Genomic DNA, 23,442 nt, shown 5'->3' with positions numbered 1-23,442 from the left:
GGATGGAAAATCAATGTTTGGACATGAGTGTTCTGGATTAATCATACAATTTCTTTAATTGCATCTTCATAACTTCAAGTGGGGACGTTGGGAATGGGGGGGGGGAGGGTCTTGCTTTCTCTTGTAGTGATATAAACCCTTTGCATGCTGGGAAATTTGTCGTCTGCTAAAATATCGTCTGCAGAATTGATAAAATTAGCATTTTCTTCATTTTTTTCAAAGAATACTATCAGAATAGCAAACAGTTTGGATCCTGATGAGACGCCACGTTTTGTGGCGTCTCATCTGGATTCAAAGTGTTTGCAAAGGCCTTCAAAATTCGGTTCCAGCACTGAAAGAGATAATAGATACCTGACAGCAAGTCTGTATAATTGCATTGTAACTGATTAAACAAAATATTTGTTATTGTTTTAATACCAATAACAAGGAGTGTTGCTAGACATTTTCCTGAAACACTTCAATGTAACCAGTAAATAACTTACATGTATGTAAGTTGTAGCATCTGCATGTATTATGTACATCATATTTTCTTTAAAATGGTGGTTTTCCATTTGAAAATATCACAAAAGTTTACTGCATCATTATATGACAGTATCAAATTATTTTTGGAATGACCTATCCTTTACTTTGAGGTAAAAACAATGACTCATAGGAAAATCTACAATTAAAACAAGTCCGGGATCATACTGAAAAAAATATATATTTAAACTTACTTTAACAACAGCTAATTAAAGAGATGAAAATACCATTATAGGTAGAATTCATAGGGCTGAAATTGTTCAAACGGAAAAACCCATGTTACAACTTGGTAACAACTAAACAGTTAAGAGTACTTGAAGCATGTTTAATGTACTCCAACTTTATCATTATTTTCTAAAACAAGTGGTAAGATGGGTATTTCCATTTTAACATTCAGCCCTATTACTGGGGGGGGGGATGTATTTGCTCATCATGGAATTTTATGTATTGTTTAAACTGTTATACTGGTACTTGTTTATTTAAATATTGCTATCTTGTTACACGGGGAGTCTGCAAACTTAATCCCAACAACTCAAAAGTGGGATCCTTAAATATTAAAGATAGGCAGTGTTGACTGTTACAGCAACATGTATTTGGTGATAGGCAGTGTTGACTGTTACAGCAACATGTATTTGGTGATAGGCAGTGTTGACTGTAACAGCAACATGTATTTGGTGATAGGCAGTGTTGACTGTTACAGCAACATGTATTTGGCAATGTTTCAGATCATACTTGAAAATAAGGTGTAAAGAAAGTTGTTTGTTTTTCCTGACCCATTATGGACCTTAAAGATTCTAAACAATTTTTCTTTATTTCTTTAACTACCAGGTTGAGTATTCTATAACTCTTCCATATTTCACTAAAATAATTATTGCGTTTTTTATCATGTTTACTACATTTGATCATATTTGCTTAATTAACTTTAAAAATAAATTACAACAGACTGTTTAATGTAGATTTGAAAGATCCATGTATGTTGTTTCATATTCTTATTAAATTGGGAATCTTTAAAAAAAAGGTTTAGATTATATTATCTACCTTTTTTGCAATGTTTATGTAAACAAATGACCTTTGTTGGCCTAATTAGGTTTCAAGTACTAGCCTTTGTTTGAAGATGGCTATCTCACACCTACATTGAGATTGTTAACTGTTGTAACTGCTTTACATATATATGCGAGATACAATAGTTTTGTTACAAGCCCTAACTATCTGGGCAGATGGCTTAACTATTACTGAATAATTAAAAGACAAAACTCATTGTTTCTCTATTACCCCTGTTACACCTGGTTAAAAATTGTATAAGTTGTCTTTAAAACAACTACACTGGCTGCACCATAGTTCTTGTTTTGTTATTTTATCTTATGCTTCAATGCCTTAGAGAATTTGCAAATTGATACTAAAGTAATTTTATGTCTTTGCGTTGATGTCAATACAACAAATGTTGTTTATTGCCTACAAGTATTGTTTCAATTCAATTTGCAAAACATAAACAAGTGCTCCAGATGTAATCTTGAAATATAACCCTTTCAGTGCGGGAATCAAATTTTAAAGGCCATTGCAAACAGTTTGGATCCAGATGAGATGCCACAGAATGTGGCGTCTCATCTGGATCCAAACTGTTTGCTATTCTGATAGTATTCTTTGAAAAAAAATGAAGAAAATGCTTATTTTACAAATTTAGCAGACGACAGTTTAGCAGACGACAAATTTCCCAGCATGAAAAGGGTTAAATAATCATTATATGCAGGTAATTGTTGTACCTTATGAATGGACCTATTGATAATTAGGTAACAATCTCTCAAACTGAAGTCATTTGCAAGACATTGCAGTTTGTATTTGATAAGATATGATTACCAAGTACATGTCAAATAAGTACGCTTTGGTAGAAACACTGAAGTTGAATGCCAATTATAGGTAAAAAGTTGTCACCAAATATCTGAAGGTGTCACCAAATATCTGAAGGACTTAACGCCCAATTTTTACAGTATATCCAATATTTTCATAGGTTGTGCTATTATACATCAGAACAGAATTATAAATCGGAAAAGTGATACTTCAATGTTTTTTTATTCTTTTGTTTTATGAAATTCCCTAATAGAAGTCTGTTGCTGTAACTAACAGAAATGTTCTTGATGTACTGATTTTTTATCAATTGCATGTTTTTCTCAATGAGGGAAACTCAGCCAAATTTGATGAGCATGTAGACTTATCAATATATTAATACCAACTGTTGGTATGCAAATTTCGGTCCAGTGCATCCCTACTAAGAAGTTGTTTATATTCAGACTTTTTCTTGTCGTAGGACTTTAAGCTAGCCAAGGCTTTATGCCACTCCCACCCTTGGTTAATCTGTTAGAGTGATCCATCTCATTCCACTTAGCCTTGAGGTGAGGTGGCTGATATTGGTCTGTCCTTTACCCTTTAACACTTAGATACGTATTTAACCCTTTACTACTTAGATATGTATTTAACCCTTTACCACTTAGATATGATTTTAACACTTTACCACTTAGCAATATATTTAACCCTTTACCACTTAGCTTCGTATTTAACCCTTTACCACTTAGATATGTATTAAACCAAATACCACTTAGATATGAATTAAACACTTTACCACTTAGCTATGTATTTAACCCTTTACCTCTTAGCTTTGTATTTAACCCTTTTCCACTTAGATACGTATCTAACCCTTTACCACTTAGATAGGTATTTAACCATTTACCACTTAGAAACATATTTAAGCCTTTACCACTTACATGTAGCTTTGTATTTAACCCTTTACCACTTAGATACTTATCTAACCCTTTACCACTTAGATAGGTATTTAACCCTTTACCACTTTGATACATATTTAACCCTTTACCACTTAGATACATATTTAACCCTTTACCACTAAGATATGTATTTAACCCTTTACCACTTAAATACGTATTTAACACTTTACCACTTAGCTATGTATTTAACCCTTTACCACTTAGCTTCGTATTTAACTCTTTACCTTTTAGATACGTATATAACCCTTTACCACTTAGATAGGTATTTAACCCTTTACCACTTAGCTACGTTTTTATCCCTTTACCGCTTAGATACATATTAAACCCTTTGCCACTAAGATACATATTTAACCCTTTACCACTTAGATACGTATTTTCACGCCCTTGTAATCCCTCAGAAAATTAATTTTGATTAAAGTACTTCCTTACTAGATTCAAATTTTTAAGGTTTCGTTTCCAAGTCTTAGATACTGATGAGCAGCAAACAGCAGAAAACCTGAACAGACGTGCAGGCTGTTCTGGTTTTATGCTGTTTGCACATATCCATTTTCTTTTTGCTTCTGAGTGGGAAAGGGTTAAATCTGTCCAGCTTTGGAAGCTCTGTCCAGAGTTTTTACACTCCCGTAGGCTTAGCTCCCCTGGTCATAGAGAAACTCAAACCACCACACCACATTAAGGAATCTGCTGCTTCCAGATAAAATATTTCTAAAGGCATGTCAATTGTAGCTTTTTTGCCTGCCCCAAACTAAAATATTAACTCCCAAGCCTGCTTACCTATCTACTTCATGTCTATCAAATGAGCTATATAATATAAATGTGACCTTGTTGTGTGTATTTTCAGGCCTGATTTGCCGCTATGAGATTGTCTCCAACATCAAGAAAATTCCGTTTGTGATTGAGGTGAAGAATAGAGAGACAGGAGAGGGTCTGTTGAAAGTGCATGAAGGGGAAAGACTCAGCTATGAGAAGAGGAAAACCTACAAGTTCAACATATTTGCCTTTGATTGTGTGGACCCACCATACGATAAAAAATCTAGCAGGTATTTTTTTTTTATTGACTCATGCTGCATGCCACAGATTGAAATGCTTAAAGCAAAATGTATGAACCTTTTCCCCCATAAGAAGCAATGTGAAAATATCTTTTGCAACCAGCATAAAACCAGAACAGCCTGCGAGTAACTCGCAGTCACTCGCAGTCTGTTCAGGTTTTATGCTGTTTGCTGCTCATCAGTATTTAAGGGTTGGAAATGAAGCCTTTAAAACTTGAATTTAGTAAGAAAGGTATTTAATTGAATTTGACTTTGGAAGGGACTACAAATGTGTCACAATACGTATCTTAGTGGAAAAGGGTTAATTAAATTACAACACTTGACTCAATTAAGTCGCATGAGTCTATGAACAAGGTTTAATGACCTAAACGTAAAGCAATGAATTCATTTGAATCAAACAATTCATTTAGATGGCAGCAACAAAACAGTACTTACCTAATACATATACTTTACCCATTCCTTGTATTATCAAAAAAAATGCACCATGACTTTTCTAAATTTAATGTACAGGTACTTTTATTGTCCCCTACCGGTGAAACCGGAGGGGACTTATGGTTTGCACTCCGTCTTTCAGTCTGTCTTTCTGTCTGTCAGTCAGGCACACTTTTCTGGATCCTGCGATAACTTTAAAAGTTCTTCATATTGTTTCATGAAACTTGAAACATGGATAGATGGCAATATGGACATTATGCACGTCATTTCATTTTGTTCCTACGTCAAAAATTATGGTTGCTATGGCAACAAATATAATTAAAAAAAATAAAAAAAATACTGACAATGGTGGAGTTTCACCGGTAGGGGACCATATTGCTTGGCAATCTCTTGTTTCAAAATATTCTAAGGGCAGTGAAAGTATCACATTATGGGCCTCTTAGGTTTAATTATCCTCAAATGTCTAACTAGATTTTCTGCTTCAAAATGCAGTATTACAGTTACTGGCATGGCTAATGTTTTTTTTGTGTAGAGCAATTCATTTATAGAAGCAGACATCACATGCCAAGACTGCATGGTTATTGCAGAATAATCCTTATTTATGGAAGTTTTATATTGTTTTCTGGGGGAATTTTCATGTAAAATATTCATATTTTAAGCGGAGAAAGTGAGGGCTTTGTCTAAAAGGATGGAAATGTTGAGAAAATGAAAATAAATTGAACTTTCAATAATTATATGAAACAAAAAACTTTAAGCTACAAAAAATATTTCAATTTTAGGGAAGAATATTTTACAAATAGTATCGTTAGTAACCTGATGAAGAAAGGCTTGCAATATATGTTTGATTGTCAAATCTATTACTAGTAATTGTCAAAATTGTCTATAAAGAGTGGTCAATTCCTTAAATTGCTACCCTTTTGAAAAGTGCAAAGTTTAAACATGTGAGCCTTGCTTTTGCAAATGGGACTAAAGGTATGTAGGTAAAGTGTTAACCCTGATTAGCCTGTGCGGTCCACACAGGCTTCTCTGTGGTAATGTGTTAAGCTTTTATGGTTTTTGACATTTGCAGGAAAATCCAGTTTATGGGCAATGCACAGGCTAATCTAGGGTTACTCTTAATGCACTTTTATTTAAACCCTGTTTTCCCAAATGGGGAATACACAGGCTAATGTGGAGTTACACTTTACGCACATTCATTAAACCCTGTTTTCCCAAAAGGGGGAATACACAGGCTAATGTGGAGTTACACTTTACGCACATTCATTAAACCCTGTTTTCCCAAAAGGGGAATACACAGGCTAATCTGGAATTTAGAATCCCCAAACTAGCAAAAGATATTAACTATATGTGGTCCATACTAACTGGAAAGGGGAGTCATACTATTTTCATAAATTTAAATTCACCTCCAATTCACCTCTTAAAATTGTTAATAAGCTAAGTCAGATAAAGTCAACATTCAAAAAGATTATAGAGGAAACATGGGAGGAAAATAATTGATTGTCAAAGTAAGTGTTCTACCTATACAAAGAGACATTTAGTGTTCTACCTATACAAAGAAACATCTACCTATACAAAACACATTAAGGTTTCTACCTATACAAAGAGACATTTAGTGTTCTATACCTATACAAAGAGACATTAAGTGCTATACCTATACAAAGATACATTAAGTGTTCTAACTATACAAAGATACATTAAGTGTTCTACCTATGCAAAGAGATATTAAGTGTTCTACCTATGCAAAGAGACATTAAGTGTTCTACCTATACAAAACACATTAAGGTTTCTACCTATACAAAGAGACATTAAGTGTTCTACCTACAGTATACAAAGAGACATTTAAGATTATATGATAATTATGTCATGTTTATCAGTAAGTTTGTATACATATATGAACATTACTATAAAAATATAATAAAATTGCATCATGACCTATTACAAATCTAAGATTCTGCCCACATTTGTCTAGGCATGTCTTCATTTACATAATAATCTAGGTAAAAAGCGTATGTTTTACTAGTTTATGATTGCTTGGTAGTGCTTTAAAATCTATTATTGTCAGGAAAGCGTGAATTATTGCAAGAAATAAATGTCACTGAAAAGGGTAGCTTCTGAGAATGTTGCGGGTATTAAAGTGCATGTCATCATTTTGCAGCTTTTTTTATTAGTGTTACTGAAGGTAGAGTATTATAACATGCAAAATAATTACCAATGAAGTAATTGTAAAACATTTGAGTTTTGCTTTGGGAAACAGGTCTAAATGCATGAGTGAAAAGTATGTCTCTGATTAGCCTGCGCAGTCTGCACTGGCTAATCTGGGATTACACTTTCCTCAAAGACTGGATTTTTGTTTAAAAGAGACTTCTTTTAATTGAAAAGTTCCATAAAAGCAGAAAGTGTCATCTCTGATTAGCCTGCAGGGTTTTTTATGCTATGTAAAGAAGGCCATAAAACAGACCCGATCCCAAAGCAAATGGATATTGTATATTTTTTCTAATTTCCAAGAAAAAAATAATGAAGAAAAACAGCTTTTTTTCTGATAGAAGTGGGTAATGATTATCATATCTAAATTTTATTTCATAAACATCTAACAAAGTATATAACTATGATTTATAAGATCGTTTTCAAAATGTCCAGGAAATGGCCTGTTGTATAAATATTTATGGATAAAAAAATCCCAAATTTGGTCCATTTTGTCCATAAATAATTCCCAGATTTTCATTTTATCGATTTAAAAAAAATCCCAATTTGGCTTGAAAAAAACCCTGGCCTGATAAGCCTGTGGAGGTTAATCTGGGACAATTAATATTTCAAATATATTCACTAAGTCTAATTCTGACTTAGCTTGGCTTATGTGTATGTTCATGTTCCATTCTTCAGATATTCTTCAGATATTTTGATGCTTCTGCTGTTATGCTGAATATTGGCTTACAAATTGCTTTGATAATTGTTTTTCCACTATGGACAGCTAATTATAAATGTTCTGTAGTATACAACATGTTCCTGATGTAAGATTACCCATCTTTTCAGTTCATGTTTTTCTTTGAACCGGGCTTTACCACTTAGATATATATTTTCCCGCATTTGTTGTGTCTTAGAAAGTTACATATAATTAAAAACATTTCTTACTAGATTCAAGTTGTTAAGGCTTTATCTCCAAACCTTAGGTACTGGTGAGCAGCAAACAGCATTAAATCTGAACAGACTGTGAGTTACTCGCAGGCTGTTCTGGTTTATGCTGTTTGCACATAGCCATTTCAACTTTGGCTCTGAGTGGGAAAGGGTTAATTCAGCAGTTGCATTTAAATCAAATGGTGCCTGCATTTCTTGATTTACTTAGGTGCTATTATAACTGATTAAGTGTTGTGTCCAAAATGTTTAAAAAAATTAACTTGTATGCTGTTATGCTTATTTTCTGATGTTTAACCCATTTATGCCTAGTGGACTCTCCCATCCTTCTAAATTGGATCAATTTATTTCCAAAATTAGGGATGAATGGTATATTTATTTCTATATTTAGAATATTTCTTACAGAAGTTCCTTTGAGCAAACAGCATTGACCCTGATGAGATGCCGCATCATGCGGTGTCTCATCTGGGTCTACGCTGTTTGCCATGTCCTTTTTTCTAGACGCTAGGCATAAATGGGTTAAAGCCAACTTCGTGTATGAGCAATACATGCATAATGGTGTAACAAAGCACCATCATTTTTAACTCCCAGCATGTAGTTTCTTTTGGTTTGTTATTTTCTGGTCATAAGATTGTAAAGGGAGTCATGTGAAGGTCAGGGTAGTTGTGTGAAGGTCACTTGAAGCCTGAGTTTGAAAGCACCGATGTATAATGAACAATACTAATCTGCAAGTAGGCATCCTGTCAGTGAATATCAAACAAGTTGATTTAAACAAAATGCAATCTATATATATACCATGTCATTTTATTTTCTTAGGTGACATGTACAAAAGAAAATCTGTATAATCATTGATTGTTATGTTTTTTTTATAGGGCGGACTATACAAAAGAAAATCTGTATAATCATCTTTGTTACGTTGTTTTGTAGGGCCGTAGTCACAGTGAAGGTGGTGGCAGCAGACAGATCAGCCCCTGTGTTTGAGAAGACCACGTACAACGCTGACCTACAGGAGGGGGTCCTGTCACAGAACATCACTCAGGTACTCAGGGGGGGGGGGGGGGGGGTAATATCACTTAACTGTCAAATGCTACCATCACGAGTAAGCCTCTTATTAATTTTAATAGAGAAATAAATAATATAGGACCATGAGTGCTGCCATTTTTAGCTTGGCTGTTTTCGGAGAAAACCCGAGGTATTGTCATAGCCAGCTTGTCGTCCGCCATCTGAAGTCATGCTAAAACCTTTATATTGGCTCTAAAATCAAAGTGTTTCCACCTACAACTTTGAAACTTCATATGTAGATAACTTGATGAGTTCTACACGCCACACCCATTTTGGGGTCACTAGGTCAAAGGTCAAGGTCACTGTGACATAAAAAAAATAAAATTCTGACAAGCTTTCATTTATTTAAAATTGCACTCACAGCCAAGCGTTGGCACCCGTTTTGCGGTGCTCTTGTTTAAGTTACTATCAGGACTTTTTTTGGCCATTTTGGGAAAATTGCAAAGTCTGGATAAGTTTTTTTTTGCGCAATAAATCAATGTATTGGAAAAACATATTTAAATATAACTTTTGAAATAATTCATTTATAAGGATAAAATCATATACATTATAGTCATATACTTTGTGAGATGTAATTGAAATAAAATTGAGATATACAAATCAACAAACACTTTTCTTTTTCAAATTGTGATATTTTTTTCACATTTTGAATTAGTATTTCAAATTGGGATTTAATTTCATCATTTTGCTTTGAGAATGGGTCCGTTGAACATACCTGTAGATACGTCGGGAAAAGGTCTGCCTTTAAACATGTGAAAGAAAAATGGAAAGTTGGAGACAAAATGGGAACAAAGACCTACCTGCGTTACATTAAATTCCGCTTTAAACTGGAGCGTGTTTTATTGGTTTACAGTGTACAAATCTCAGTTTGTTTTAATGTAGGTTAAAGCCATAGACAGGGATGCGGCCGCAGAGAACAGTGCAATCTGCGGCTATGACATCGTCAGTGATGAAGCACCATTCACTATCACCAGCAATGGTAAGCAAATTAGCCTAATCAGCCTCATTCTTGGAAAACTGGGCTTAATGCATAAAGTGTCGTCCCAAATTAGCTGCAGAAGTCAGCATATTTTATTTAAATGCATTAAATATGATATTTTCGTGCATGATGTTGACCAAAAGTTTTTGTTCTGATTATTATCTTGACAGAAAATGCTTAAATGTCATCTTCCACGTAATAACACTCCGTCTTTTACACCAGGATCATGACTGGTAAATGGTTGCTAAAGGTCAAGCCCTGAGATATAAAATGTTCGAAGCCATATGGTTGCTGACCGGTTTTCATATCATGACTGGTATAAGGTTGCTAAAGGTCAAGCAAAATCTGTAAGATGTGCGAAGCTTCATTGTGTTGCTGACTGGTTTTCATTCGAAGTGTTTTTAGCAGTTTATAAAGTTTATTGAACCTGTGCTCAGATATCTTTGTCTGTGACTCCAATATCAAAATTTGTATCTGTTTGCTAAAGGTGAAGCACGGAGATATAAAACATGTGAAGTCCAATCAGTGCTGAATGGTTTTCATTGACAGTTTTTGTAACATGTTAAAGGGTATTGATCGCATGCTCACATATCTATATATTGTAAGGTCATCGGAGAATGTTGTTTTCAAGGATAGGTTGCTGATAGTTGATAGAAGTGTTAGAATTTCAGTTCACAGTTGGTGAGTTGGAATTTGGACACCATTTCAAAAGTAGAGTAGGAATAGGTCATGAAAGTTCTTATGCAGCCATTTTCCTAAAGTTACCTCTGCCTCCAATGGTCATGAAAGTATTTACACAGCCATTCTCCTGTTCCTCTGATCCAATTAGGGCAGTTGTCAATTATGGTTTAGGTAGGTGTTGCTATTACTTGTACTGCTTAGTTTTAGGTCTTTTTCTCCACAACATTTGGAATATGTAGATGAGGATTTCTTCTGTCCATACAGCTTCTCTTGCATGCTCCAAGGCTTCAGAGGGTTTTTTCACCATTTTGGGAATGGGGCCATGTACCTTTGAATTGGGAAAAATCATGTTGATTTGGCTTAAATTGGGAAATTAGTGCAGTCTTTTTATTAACAAATGCTTAAACATTGAGAATACAAGTGATATGAATACATTTACTAAGGTTTAACTTATAGAGATTGATGAGAGATGAACTTTATGTTGAGATTTATTTGTATTTATTATTTTATAATGCCCCCCTTCGAGGAAGAGGGGTACATTGTTTTGCTCATGTCGGTCGGTCCGTCGGTCCGTCCACCAGATGGTTTCCGGTTGATTACTCAAGAATACTTACGCCTAGGATCATGAAACTTCATAGGTACATTGATCATGACTCGCAGATGACCCCTATTGATTTTCTGGTCACTAGGTCAAAGGTCAAGGTCACGGTGACTTGAACCAGTAAAATGGTTTCCGGATGATAACTCAAGAACGCTTACGCCTAGGACCATGAAACTTCATAGGTACATTGATCATGACTCGCAGATGACCCCTATTGATTTTCAGGTCACTAGGTCAAAGGTTAAGGTCAAGGTGACTCGAACCAGTAAAATGGTTTACTGATGATTACTCAAGAACGCTTACTTCTAGGATCATGAAACTTCATAGGTACATTGATCATGACTCGCAGATGACCCCTATTGATTTTCAGGTCACTAGTTTAGTTATTTTTTTAAAACCTTTAATTGGAAATTTTGTGGATCCCATTTGGGAAAAATATGTACGTTTTTCCATTAGGAATAGGTCCCCTAGTACAGGCCCCAAATTTTAATAAAAGCACTGGTCTCTGTCCGCTTAATTTCATTCAGTGATTGGTGGTCCCTGCATTCTTGGAGGATGAGTTGGATCAACTTCTCCAAATAATCATTTTACTTATGGTACAAGGTGGAATATCTTGATCATGTGGTGGCTACGTCTATTTCACCATGAACTGTTATGTTTTGGCAAGCTTTGATCTAATTAAAATCAAATTCGGAAATTTGAGCACATGGCTACCCATATTTGGAAATTAAAGGACATGGTAACCCATATTTGGAAATTAAAGAACATGGTAACCCATATTCGGATATTAAAGCACATGGTGCCCTAGATTTGGAAATTAAAGAACATGGTAACCCATATTTGGAAATTAAAGCACATGGTACCACAGATTTGGAAATTAAAGCACATGTTACCCCATATTTGGAAATTAAAGCACTTGGTACAACAGATTTGGAAATAAAAGAACATGTTTCCCTATATTTGGAAATTAAAGCACTTGGTACCACAGATTTGAAAATAAAAATACATGGTACCCAATTGGAAATTGAGGATCACACACCGTGTGTTTGAAGACTCATGGGAAGAGCCCACATAAGTCATTAGCGCCAATGTGAATTGAATAAGAAATTAACAAAATAATTTCTGCGTTAATATGTCAACCACATGCCATAAGGCAATCATGTAATTTCTCCCAGTCCTCTGTGACAAACAGATTATGGTCCTGGAGGCTCCTCAGGAAATCTGATAAACGACAGGCAATAATTGTCTCCACGTCCTTGAAGGATATCTGCGGGAATGATATATTAGTTTTTCCCAACAGCGCCAACTGGGTTGTTATCTTGTTTTGTATTCTTGTGCACATATGTTATATGATTTGTTAGCTTGATTTTTGTTAATTGAAACTATTGTAAAAACAATTTTACCAAAAGTGCCAACTGGGAAAAATGCATCTTCTTTTGTAAACTTGTTCGCATATACACTTATCCTGTTGAAGCCTAATTTAAAAAAAAAAAAAACAATTGTAATTTTTTTTGCATATGCAGAAAGTTATTCAAAATAAAAGGAAAATGGATAAGAAATATAACATTTAACTGAAATATATCATTAGAATCTATTCAGTGTTTATTAAAATCTTTTCAATATATTTTTGCTATTTTTAGATTTATTAATTATTGTGTGTTTTTGCCTGTCCTATATTCTTGAGAAATCATTCAATTGAGGCTTTATTAAGCATGCTAAAGTATAATCTCAGAATGGAAATGGAAGGAGGTTAATTGTTATTGGATGGGCTACCAATGGTATATTCCCATTTCCTCTAGATTTTGTTTTTCTGGTGTAGGAAATATGAACAATCAAAGGGAAGTTTTATTGAATGCTTTTTTGCATGTCAGTGAAGTGTTTAAACAAAGTGCATACAAAAATGATTGTCTTAATTATAATTTTTTTTACAAAGAAAGATTGACATCGCCAATAGGTTTGCTGAAACAGTGAAGGATAGAACTTCAATTGACTTAAGGTTTTGTAAAATTGAAAGTGTCATATGCACTTGGCTTAAACAATTTGCTCGCTCGCCTTTAAGGGTTTAAATAGTAAATCAAAATATAGAATTTATTGTAACTGTAATTGAATTATCTTCAGAAAATGAGTATTTTTAAGTAGGCAAATGCTTAAAGCCACAATCAATGTTATCGAACATAATTATTGCTATTTACTCGACGAACTTACTGTTTTAACCAATTTGCAATTATAAAAATTGGATAGAAATGCTTCAAACAATTGTCATAATGGGTTTAATTCCCTCAGAAATTAGTTCTGTTTCAGAGATTGTTATGACTTAGCAAGATTGACTGTGGTGGTATTGATTTTGATTTAGTGAAAGAAGTAACTAATGTTTTGCTTTTTTCCAGTGAGAGTCATAACCCTTTGCATGCTGGGTAATTTGTCTTCTGCTAAAATGTCGTCTGCTGAATTTCTAAAATTAGCATTTTCTTCGATTTTTTTCAAAGAATACTATCAGAATAGCAAACAGTTTGGATCCTGATGAGACGCCACGTTCTGTGGCGTCTCATCAGGAACAACTGTTTGCAAAGCCTTCAAAATTCGGTTCCCGCACTGAAAGGGTTAAACTAGCAATTGAAATGTCCCCTTTAAAAGATTATGAATTACAAGGAATGAAATAATACAAGACACCAATAGCAGGTCTGTAACCAAGAAATACTGAAGTTATGTAAAGAATGAAAATACATGTGAACGCTAAAGAGCATTGGAATTCTGAACCTTTTCCCCCATAAGGAAGCAAAGTGAGGGCGGCTTTTGCAACCAGTATAAAACGATAACAGCCTGCCAGTAACTCGCAGTCTGTTCAGGTTGTAAGCTGTTTGCTGCTCATTAGTATCTAAGGTTTGGAAATGAAGCCTTTAAAACTTGAATCTAGTAAGATAGGTCTTGAATTAAATGCTACTTTCTAAAAGACTACAAATGCGTAAAAATAGGTATCTAAGGGTTAACAAGCTTTTTTGGAAATTTGGAAATAAGATTTAGACCCAAACAAGTGAGCATTTTAGTGTCAATTTACTTGCACTGTGAACATTGTATATTGGTTAACTAATAAGAATGAATAAATATTGATAATTATTTAATGAAATAAAAATTATTATTTCCTGAATACCAATAAAGGTCCTTTATTTCCAAACCATTGATGATCAGATTCAGAATAGCAGAGTAAGGTACTTGATACCTTTTGGAATGTTTCTCAGAAACAGCTATAAAATCAAGCAAAAAAGCCCCACTGGAAAATAATGTAATTATTGCATTATTTACAGACTTTGTATATTTGCATAATTATGCTATAAGTGGTGTCAAGTTATGACCTCTCATTTGGTTACATACCGAAAAAGTCCTGTATATATACAAAATATAATCCAACTGTATGACTAAATTTTCGAATTTTCTAAACAGTAACTGTTGTAAATTGCATAATAAATGAGTTATTTTCTACAAGATCTAAAAATGCTTGACATTATTATTTTAGTTAAATTGTTTTCTTCGAAGCCACTGTGTTGTTAAGCTACTGGAATCTGGATGGGCCAACACAGAAATAAAGATTGTGTAATCATTCCCTGACCATGCCAATAACAGCTAGATTATAGGACAAGAAAATAGTTCCCTTTCACAGCTGGACATTATTCACACTTACTGGTCTTCTTTGAAGAGTGTGAAAAAACAATCAGTTGCTATCGGTAATCGAGAAATGAGAGAAATTGCGAGAAATTTGCGACACTGGGAATGTCTGAACCCTAAGTGAAAATAGAATCTATCAGCAGGACTGATTTTACGTCATTCCATTGTAACTAATCACATTTGTGGCATTCTCGTTGATTCATTAGTTGGAGGAACGATATATGGCAATATATAATAACAAGGTGACACATAGCAGAAACTCACGTATAGAAAATGTCACAGTATTATATTAAGTGGAAACATGATATCTTTGTGTTGCAATTCCCAAGAACGCATCAAAAGTTGTTACTTTGTTTGAGAAACCATGATATGGCAATATATAATTACAAGGTTACACATAGCTGAAACTGCCTTTTGGAAAATGTCATAGTTAAATACTAAGCAGAAACATGATTTCTTTGTGTTATAATTCCTAATACTGTACATCAAAATGTGTTACTTTGTGACTGTGGCAGTGTTTTATAAATGAGAGCAAAGAAGCTTTCATGTATTTGTAGTGTCCTTACAGATATCTGGCTCCAAAATGTGAAGAAGTTGAATGTCAAATTGATGGTATTTGGTAGGCTTCACAAATTGCTAAGATTCATGTGATGATTGGAAAAATATGAGGATTGACATGTTCTCAAATAAGCTTCGTCTGGAACACTGGGTGCATAATTCTTGCGCGTTAACCCTTTGCATGCTGGGAAATTTGTCGTCTGCTAAAATGTTTTCTGCTGAATTTGTCAAATAAGCATTTTCTTCATTTTTTTTCAAAGAATACTATCAGAATAGCAAACAGTTTGGATCCAGATGAGACGCCACGTTCTGTGGCGTCTCATCTGGATCCAAACTGTTTGCAAAGGCCTTTAAAATTCGGTTCCCGCACTGAAAAGGTTAAGTGTCGTCCAAGATTAACTTGTTCAGTCCGCACTGGCTATTCTGTTACGCCACTTTCTGCCTCCACTGTTGTTTGTTTAGTCTCAACATGATACCTATTTAAAAGGGGGCCTTTGAAAAACAATGAAAACGCTTTATTGTCTGAATACATGTATAAATAATTTTCACATTATAGAAATGTATAAAATGCTAGATCATCTGGACAGATACTTCGTATCTCTCTATTTACAATTCCAGAAATTTTCAATACCATAAAAAATATAATATATTCTATATGGGAATATATATATTTCAAAAAGTAGGCATTTAACAACATTAAAAATGTTGTGTCTTAAGATTCTACATTATCTCTTTTTTGCAATTACAGGCATCATCAAGAACACAAAAGCTATTTACCACAAGGATGCATATAACTATATTCTGAAGATTCGTGCGCGAGACTGTGCAGGCAAGGTGTCCGAGCCTGCGTACGTGAACATCATCGTCAAGGAGACGTGCACCAATGGATGGACAGGTGGGCATTGATATGAGCATAGTACTTGGATAACTGGGTTAAATACATGTGCCTAAATGGTTGTCTAAGATAAGCCTGTGCAGTCTGCGCTGGCTAATTGGGGACAATACTTTCCGCTTTTATAATATTTTCATGTCCCCCACTATTGTAGTGGGGGACATATTGTTTTTGCCCTGTCTGTTGGTCTGTTGGTTTGCGCCAACTTTAACATTTGCAATAACTTTTGCAATATTGAAGATAGCAACTTGATATTTGGCATGCATATGTATCTCATGGAGCTGCACATTTTCAGTTGTGAAAGGTCAAGGTCATCCTTCAAGGTCAAAGGTCAAATATATGGGTCAAAATCGCTCATTTAATGTACACTTTTGCAATATTTCAATATTCAAGATAGCAACTTGATATTTGGCATGCATGTGTATCTCATGGAGCTGCACATTTTGAGTGGTAAAAGGTCAAGGTCATCCTTCAAGGTCAGCGGTCAAATATATGTGGCCGAAATCACTCATTTTATGAGTACTTTTTCAATATTGAAGATAGCAACTTGATATTTGGCATGCATGTGTATCTCATGGAGCTGCACATTTTGAGTGGTGAAAGGTCAAGGCCAAGGTCATCCTTCAAGGTCAAATATATGGGTCAAAATTGCTCATGTAATGCCACTTCTGCAATATTGAAGCTAGCTATTTTATATTTGGCATGCATGTGTATCTCATAGAGCTGCACATTTTTAGTGGTGAAGGGTCAAGGTCAAGGTCATTCTTCAAGGTCAAACGTCATATACGGGGACATAGTGTTTCACAAACACATCTTGTTGTTTAAAGGAAGTGTCAAGTGTATTTTTAATTCAATTTTGGGTCTGGTAGCGGGATCCATTCCTGATGAAAATAAGTATATATTTTTCCCAAATATATATTATGTTTAATAAGTCTCAACATTTAGTTATATTTTAAGTAACGCTTTGGTAAATGTAATGTATTGAAAGTACTTTCATTTTTGATTTTAAAGTCTTTTTTAGCAAAAAAAACCCACTCAAGAACACTAATTTCCAAATTTAGTCAAAATTACGCGATTTTCACAATCAAAACGACCCAGGTCCATTCCCAAAATGGTGAGAAAAAACACTGCTGTAGGCTAAGGTCTACATGTATATATAATGGCAGTATTGGCCCTCAATGAAGCTAAATTTGAACTGTATTTGACAAGTCACTTATTTGTAAAATGCTGTCCATGATAAAATGATATTAATCTTACAATGTATTTCAATTGAAAACATTTTCAAGTGTGGCTTCTACTCTTTAAAAAAAAGTAATTGAGCTGGCCTGTCTGTATCTGTTGAAAATACACAGCCAACTTGTAATATTAATAACACATGTTTTATTACATGTTATTGGACACAGAAAATCTTGGAATTTGAAAAAAAATAATCATGGAAGTGCTGTACTGGAGTCATTCAATCAGTGCTCCAGCTAGGCCTAAATTGAAGGGCGCCCCACCTTGCCCTCCCGAACCTCCACCTTGCAATTCCTAGGGCCCCCCCTGCCCCCCCCCCCCAATTTTTTTTTTTTTTTTACAAATGATGATTAATAATCTCTTAATACAATACATTGTGATTAATGTATACATTGTAATTAATGTACTCCTCAGTGTAGACATTATATTTGAAATAATAATAATGGGAATAATATATTCTAACAATTATTAATAACATATAAATTAACATGCAATAAGAAGCATTCCAGAATCGCCCGCGCTCTCGAAAGTGCCCTTTTGACAAAATACTGCGCGTCCAAAGTGCCCTTTTGACAGAAAAGCCCCCCCGTGCCCTTTTCAAATCCTAGCTGGAGCACTGTTTAATGTTTACCAGACCAGTTTGTATCATCGAGATGCTTGTAAATAATGGATCAAATCTGTTCACATTTCCAAAGCCTTGCACGAAACACACCTTGTGAAAGCTTTTGAAACAAAGGACCCCTTTAACTGGTGAACACCAATGTGATTATGGTTTAAAACCTAATGTTGTGTGAGTTTCATTTTCTAGATCTTCTTTATGGCCACTTTTGCAGATTTCCCCGACCACATCGAATACACGCCAGGGTCGGAGTATAAATACCTGACAGACTCTGCCCGACTGCATGTGTGTGCAGGCTCATGCGTGATTGACCGAGTCTCAGTGAGGGTCAACCTGGCCACCAATCACATCGGCAAGGGCTGCGATAGGGACACCTACAGCATACTGTCGCAGAGGAAATTATGTGGTATGTAGGCTGCTACTCTTTTTTCAGCCTCTCTCTGGGAAAACTAGGCTTAATGCATGTGCGTAAAATGTTCTCCCATATTAGCTTGTGCAGTCAACGCATGCTTACCAGGGACAAAACCTTCAGCTTTTATGGCATTTTTACTGTCACTGTGCTTAATTCATGTGCATAAAGTCCCATATTAGCCTGTGAAGTCGGCACATGAAAACCAGGGACAATACCTTACTTGTTTATGGTATTGCTCCTTTAAAGGAAGTATGTCTTAGTTTAGGCAGAAAGTGTTGTCCTTTATAAGCCTTTATAATCGGATAGCATAATATTCCCTATATATTGTCAATTTTGTGTTTTGTCTTTCATTCAAAGACACTTTATATCAGTCATTAATCTCAAATGAAGATAGCAGGTGTAGATTTTTTTCTAATAAGTGGTTTTTCTCTTAATTTTATCTGCGATTTGACAGCTTCATTTTCTTGAAGGCTGTGCAATATCAATAGCACAATTACATTTTAATTGCAATTATTACTTAAAAAGAAGCGCATGTTAATCAGTTTTTGTTCCCTGGTATTTTGCAGTATGATTATATTGCCCTCAATGACATTTAGTAATGTAATGAAAAATGCAAAGATAAATAATTGAATTTTTTTTACTCATAATTCCACGAAAAATATACAGTTGTATAGCCTGGTATTGTTTCAATGGACTTATTCTTGTTCATAATACATTTTGATTCTACTTAGATACAAACGCTACTTTTGTAGTTAAGTTAAATATATTGCAAAAATTGTACTAGAAGCCTTTTTGAGGTTTCTAGGCTTTGACATAATAATTAACTGGTAAGTTTTTTGACAATATGTCTGCTTGTTGTCTATGATTTGCAAAAAGCATGTTATTAATGTTCTACTTTTTAGGTGATAAATATGTAAACCCGTAACCAGCTTGCCCAATTTTATTTGCGTTTTAAGTAATTTTAATAAGTAATTCTATTCCATTGGAACGAGTGATTAAAGAGTAGACCTGATACCGCATTGACCAAAATTATATAAATTTTAACAGATAAAATAAAAATAATTTTGATTACAGGTGCTAGCGATGAAAGTGTTGACCTGCTACCTACTGCTACGCTCGCGTCCAATTGGACAAATGTGGTTCCCTCAGATGACGGAAATGACGGCGACAGAATATTCGCATTTGACGGAAAGTCTCACCACGTTGTGGTCCCGGACGCGTACACAGACCACCACCTGGACTCACACTTCACAATCTCCACATGGATGAAGCATTCTGGGCATGATGACCTGGTTACCAAGGATACCAAACCACATCACCATGGCAACAAGGAGCACCTGCTCTGCATGTCAGATGGCGATGGTGAGTCAGTGGGCAGAAAATGGATGATATTTTAGCTCACTTGAGCACAATTAAGGGGCTGATGAAGTGATTATACTGGACATATTAAGTTCATAGTTAACAGAATCATTTGTTTTAATTTAAGGGAGAATTTTTAAACCTCCGGATCGAATGATCGGGGTGATATTGCTTTTGGCCTGTCAGTCTGTCAGTCATTCATTCATTCATTGTATGTGTGTGTCACAAACTTTAACCTTGGTTAAATTTTTGCAAATACTTTTGCAATAGTGAAGATAGCAACTTTATATTTGGCAAGCATGTGTATCTCATGGAGCTGCACATTTTGAGTGGTGAAAGGTCAAGGTCAAATATAGGGGGGGGGTGCATAGTGTTTCACTAACACATCACTTGTTTTTAGTGTTTATTTAAATATCAAGTTTAGAATTTGATAGTTAAAGTTTCAGTTTTGAAGTTGATAATTATGGGGACAGTTACAGTTTCTAAAATTTTCTCTGTGAAGAATGAGAATTAAGAATTAAGAAGAATTAATTTACCTTATTGTACTTATGAAATCACCTTTTGGGAAATCAAAGTTAATGTTTTGTGAAAATATTGATATTTGAAAATAAGAATACTTAACAGTTGATTCATTTGTTCGTATTGCAGTATACACCGAAACTTGTTTTGCCATTGTCATTCCAGAGTGATCCCTTTGTACTTTCAATATTTCCGTTCTGTTCCAATGACTTACTTAACCCTTTACCACTTAGATACGTATTTTGACACATTTTTAGTCCCTTAGAAAGTTAAATTTAATTAAGGACCTTTCTGACTTGATTCATATTTTTAAGGCTTCATTTCCAACCCTCAGATAGTCCTTATTTCCAACCCTTAGATAGGCTTTATTTCCAACCATTACGCTGTTCTGGTTTAATGCTGTTTGCACATAGCCATTTTTACTTTGCTTCTGAGTGGGTTAATATAGGAGGACAATTCTTGGTGACCATTATTTACGGTTTATCAACTTGTTATCCAATCAGACATCTTTAATTCTCCACATTTCTATGGTTGTTGTCTAGGAGTTAATATGATTTACCTAAAAAGAACAACCTACGCAGAAATGGATATAGATTAGCCTTTGTTAGTCAGGATATAATAAGAATATTAACTTGTTTGTTTGTAAAGTGCAATGAACTCTTTATTACTTAGATAAGTATTTTGATGCATTTGTAGTCCCCTAGAGTGATGCATTTTAATGAAATACCTTTTTTACTAAATTCAAGTTTTAAAGGCTTCATTTCCAACTCTGAGTGATGAGCAGTAAACAGCATAAAACCTGAACAGACTGTGAGTTACTCGCAGTCTGTTCTGGTCTTATGCTGGTTGCAAAAGCCATTTTCACTTCACTTCTTAATGGGGAAAGGTTTAATATGATGAAAATATTTGCACATGATATCTGTATTAATACGAATGGGAAATATTTTGTACATGATACTTATGTTAATACCAATTTGATGAAACAATATTTGGCATTTAAGAAAATGACGCCTATTTCTCCTTTATAACAAAAAATCAAGAAAAAAGAAAAGAAAACTAAGTTTAATTAAAATGTTCTGACCAACAATTATGTAGAAAGTACACTGTATATACCATTCAGCTCGCTCTGCTATAAGACGGCATTCAATATAAGGCGCGTGGGTCTCATATCCCGTTTTTATGTCCCCCACCACTGATAGTGGGGGACATATTGTTTTTGCCCTGTCGGTTGGTTGGTTGGTTTGTGTGTTTGTTTGCTCCAACTTTAACATTTGCATCACGTTTGCAATTTTGAAGATAGCAACATGATATTGGCATGCATGTGTATCTCATGGAGCTGCACATTTTAAGTGATGAAAGGTCAAGGTCATAATTCGAGGTCAAAGGCCAAAAAAAAAAAAAAATCAAACGGTGCATAAGGGGCCATAGTGTTTCTGACACTGACAAACACATTTTGAGTGGTGAAAGGTCAAGGTCACCCTTCAAGGTAAAAGGTAAAAAAAAAAATCCAAGCGGCGCATAAGGGGACATAGTGTTTCTGACAAACACATTTCTTGTTTCTCCAATTTTCCATTTCTTTCTCAAAAGTTTTCTTAAAATTCAAATATGGTGATACCGATTGAGCCGGGTCAATTATTGCCGTATTAGATTAGATGGGAACCCATGCTGTCGCTTTGACATTGCAAGTGGGATAATCTATTGGTTGATGCTAATAAAGTTGTGCGAAACAGCATGTGAGCATTTGTGTTTCACATTGTAATGATGTTTATGTCCTTTCCAACTTATGAATCATTGACGTCTTTGACAAGTTTATAAAGGCATGTTTCTTTTCCATTGTTATTTGTAGACAATATTTATTTAATATAATATTGTGGTCTGTTTATACTATTGGTTTGTTGCTTTGATCCCATTATCCCTGCTATACTGGAGTTACTGTGTAAACATTTCTACATTCACCCAATCCCCCCTAAAATTTTGTACATTTTATTTTTAAGAAAGAGTTGTAGCCAATGAATTTTATTTAGGGAGATGTGAAAATGAGTTTTGGTTGGCTTATTAAACACATGGCATATTGTGTTATTCTTCTTTCCTATAGTTTTAGCCATATTTATAAAATGTGTCTTATATGTGGTAAATAATCAGGTCTTTTTTAACAGAAATGAATCACCATAAATATACATAGTTTTCTTAAGTCAAATTTGATGCTCCCTTACAATTTGCTAATTTGTCAAAGGACAGAGTAAGTCCTGTAGTATTGAATGAATTACTTGGACCTATTGTAAGTATTGATATGAGCATGATTGTGAGAAAACAAGGCTTAATGCATGTCCGTAAATTGTTGTACCATGAGTTGAAGCCTGTGCAGTCTGCATGAGCTGATCACAGACGACACTTTTCGCTTTTATTACACATTTTGTTTAAAGAAGTTTCATCAAAGCAAAAATTAAGTTTAAACGGAAAGTGTTGTTCCAGATTAGCCTGTGCAACCTACACAGGCTAATCTGGGATGACACTTTATGCATATTCATTTAACCCCGTTTTGATAGAGCATGGATCATATAAACTTTTCTTTCTTTCAGGCATGAACCGTCACCACTATGCGCTGTTTGTACACAACTCCAAGCTGGTGTTCCTGCTGCGCAGGGAGAGTTCTGACCCTGCTGACCTTGAGGTCTTCAAGCCGGCCGAGTGGCGCTGGCTTCTGGACGAGGTCAACGACGGCAGGTGGCACCACTATGCCCTCAGTATGTACTTCCCAGAGGTGAGTGGCATGTTTCATAGTAATCAAGTTAAATGTTTGTTTTTTCAAAGTACTGGGTTATAATGGATATGGTATTGGCTTAGCAACCGGGAGATCTTGGACATAACCCACACTTTTGGAGCGATCTTTAGATCTTATCAAACACACCAAGTACTTGTTCTACCCAGAAAATTGACTTTTCAATAGGCCTAAGGCTTTCG

The 23,442-nt window shown here is 34.9% G+C and overlaps 1 protein-coding gene across 2 annotated transcripts in view; it reads left to right on the top strand.

The window, feature by feature from the left end:
• LOC127850398 (calsyntenin-1-like) overlaps positions 1–23,442 on the top strand; it is a 62,585-nt gene that overhangs the window by 25,090 nt on the left and 14,053 nt on the right. For both annotated transcript variants that reach the window (XM_052383420.1, XM_052383419.1), the window contains exons 3-9: positions 4,135–4,333; positions 8,831–8,942; positions 9,848–9,944; positions 16,193–16,339; positions 18,406–18,597; positions 19,678–19,965; positions 23,061–23,242. In XM_052383420.1, the coding sequence (XP_052239380.1) occupies positions 4,135–4,333; positions 8,831–8,942; positions 9,848–9,944; positions 16,193–16,339; positions 18,406–18,597; positions 19,678–19,965; positions 23,061–23,242 (1,217 nt within the window). The remainder of the gene's footprint in view (positions 1–4,134; positions 4,334–8,830; positions 8,943–9,847; positions 9,945–16,192; positions 16,340–18,405; positions 18,598–19,677; positions 19,966–23,060; positions 23,243–23,442) is intronic.

The sequence above is a fragment of the Dreissena polymorpha genome, chromosome 11 (genome assembly GCF_020536995.1).
Source record: "Dreissena polymorpha isolate Duluth1 chromosome 11, UMN_Dpol_1.0, whole genome shotgun sequence".
NCBI lineage: Eukaryota > Metazoa > Mollusca > Bivalvia > Myida > Dreissenidae > Dreissena > Dreissena polymorpha.
This window is presented reverse-complemented; position numbering and strand designations above follow the sequence as displayed.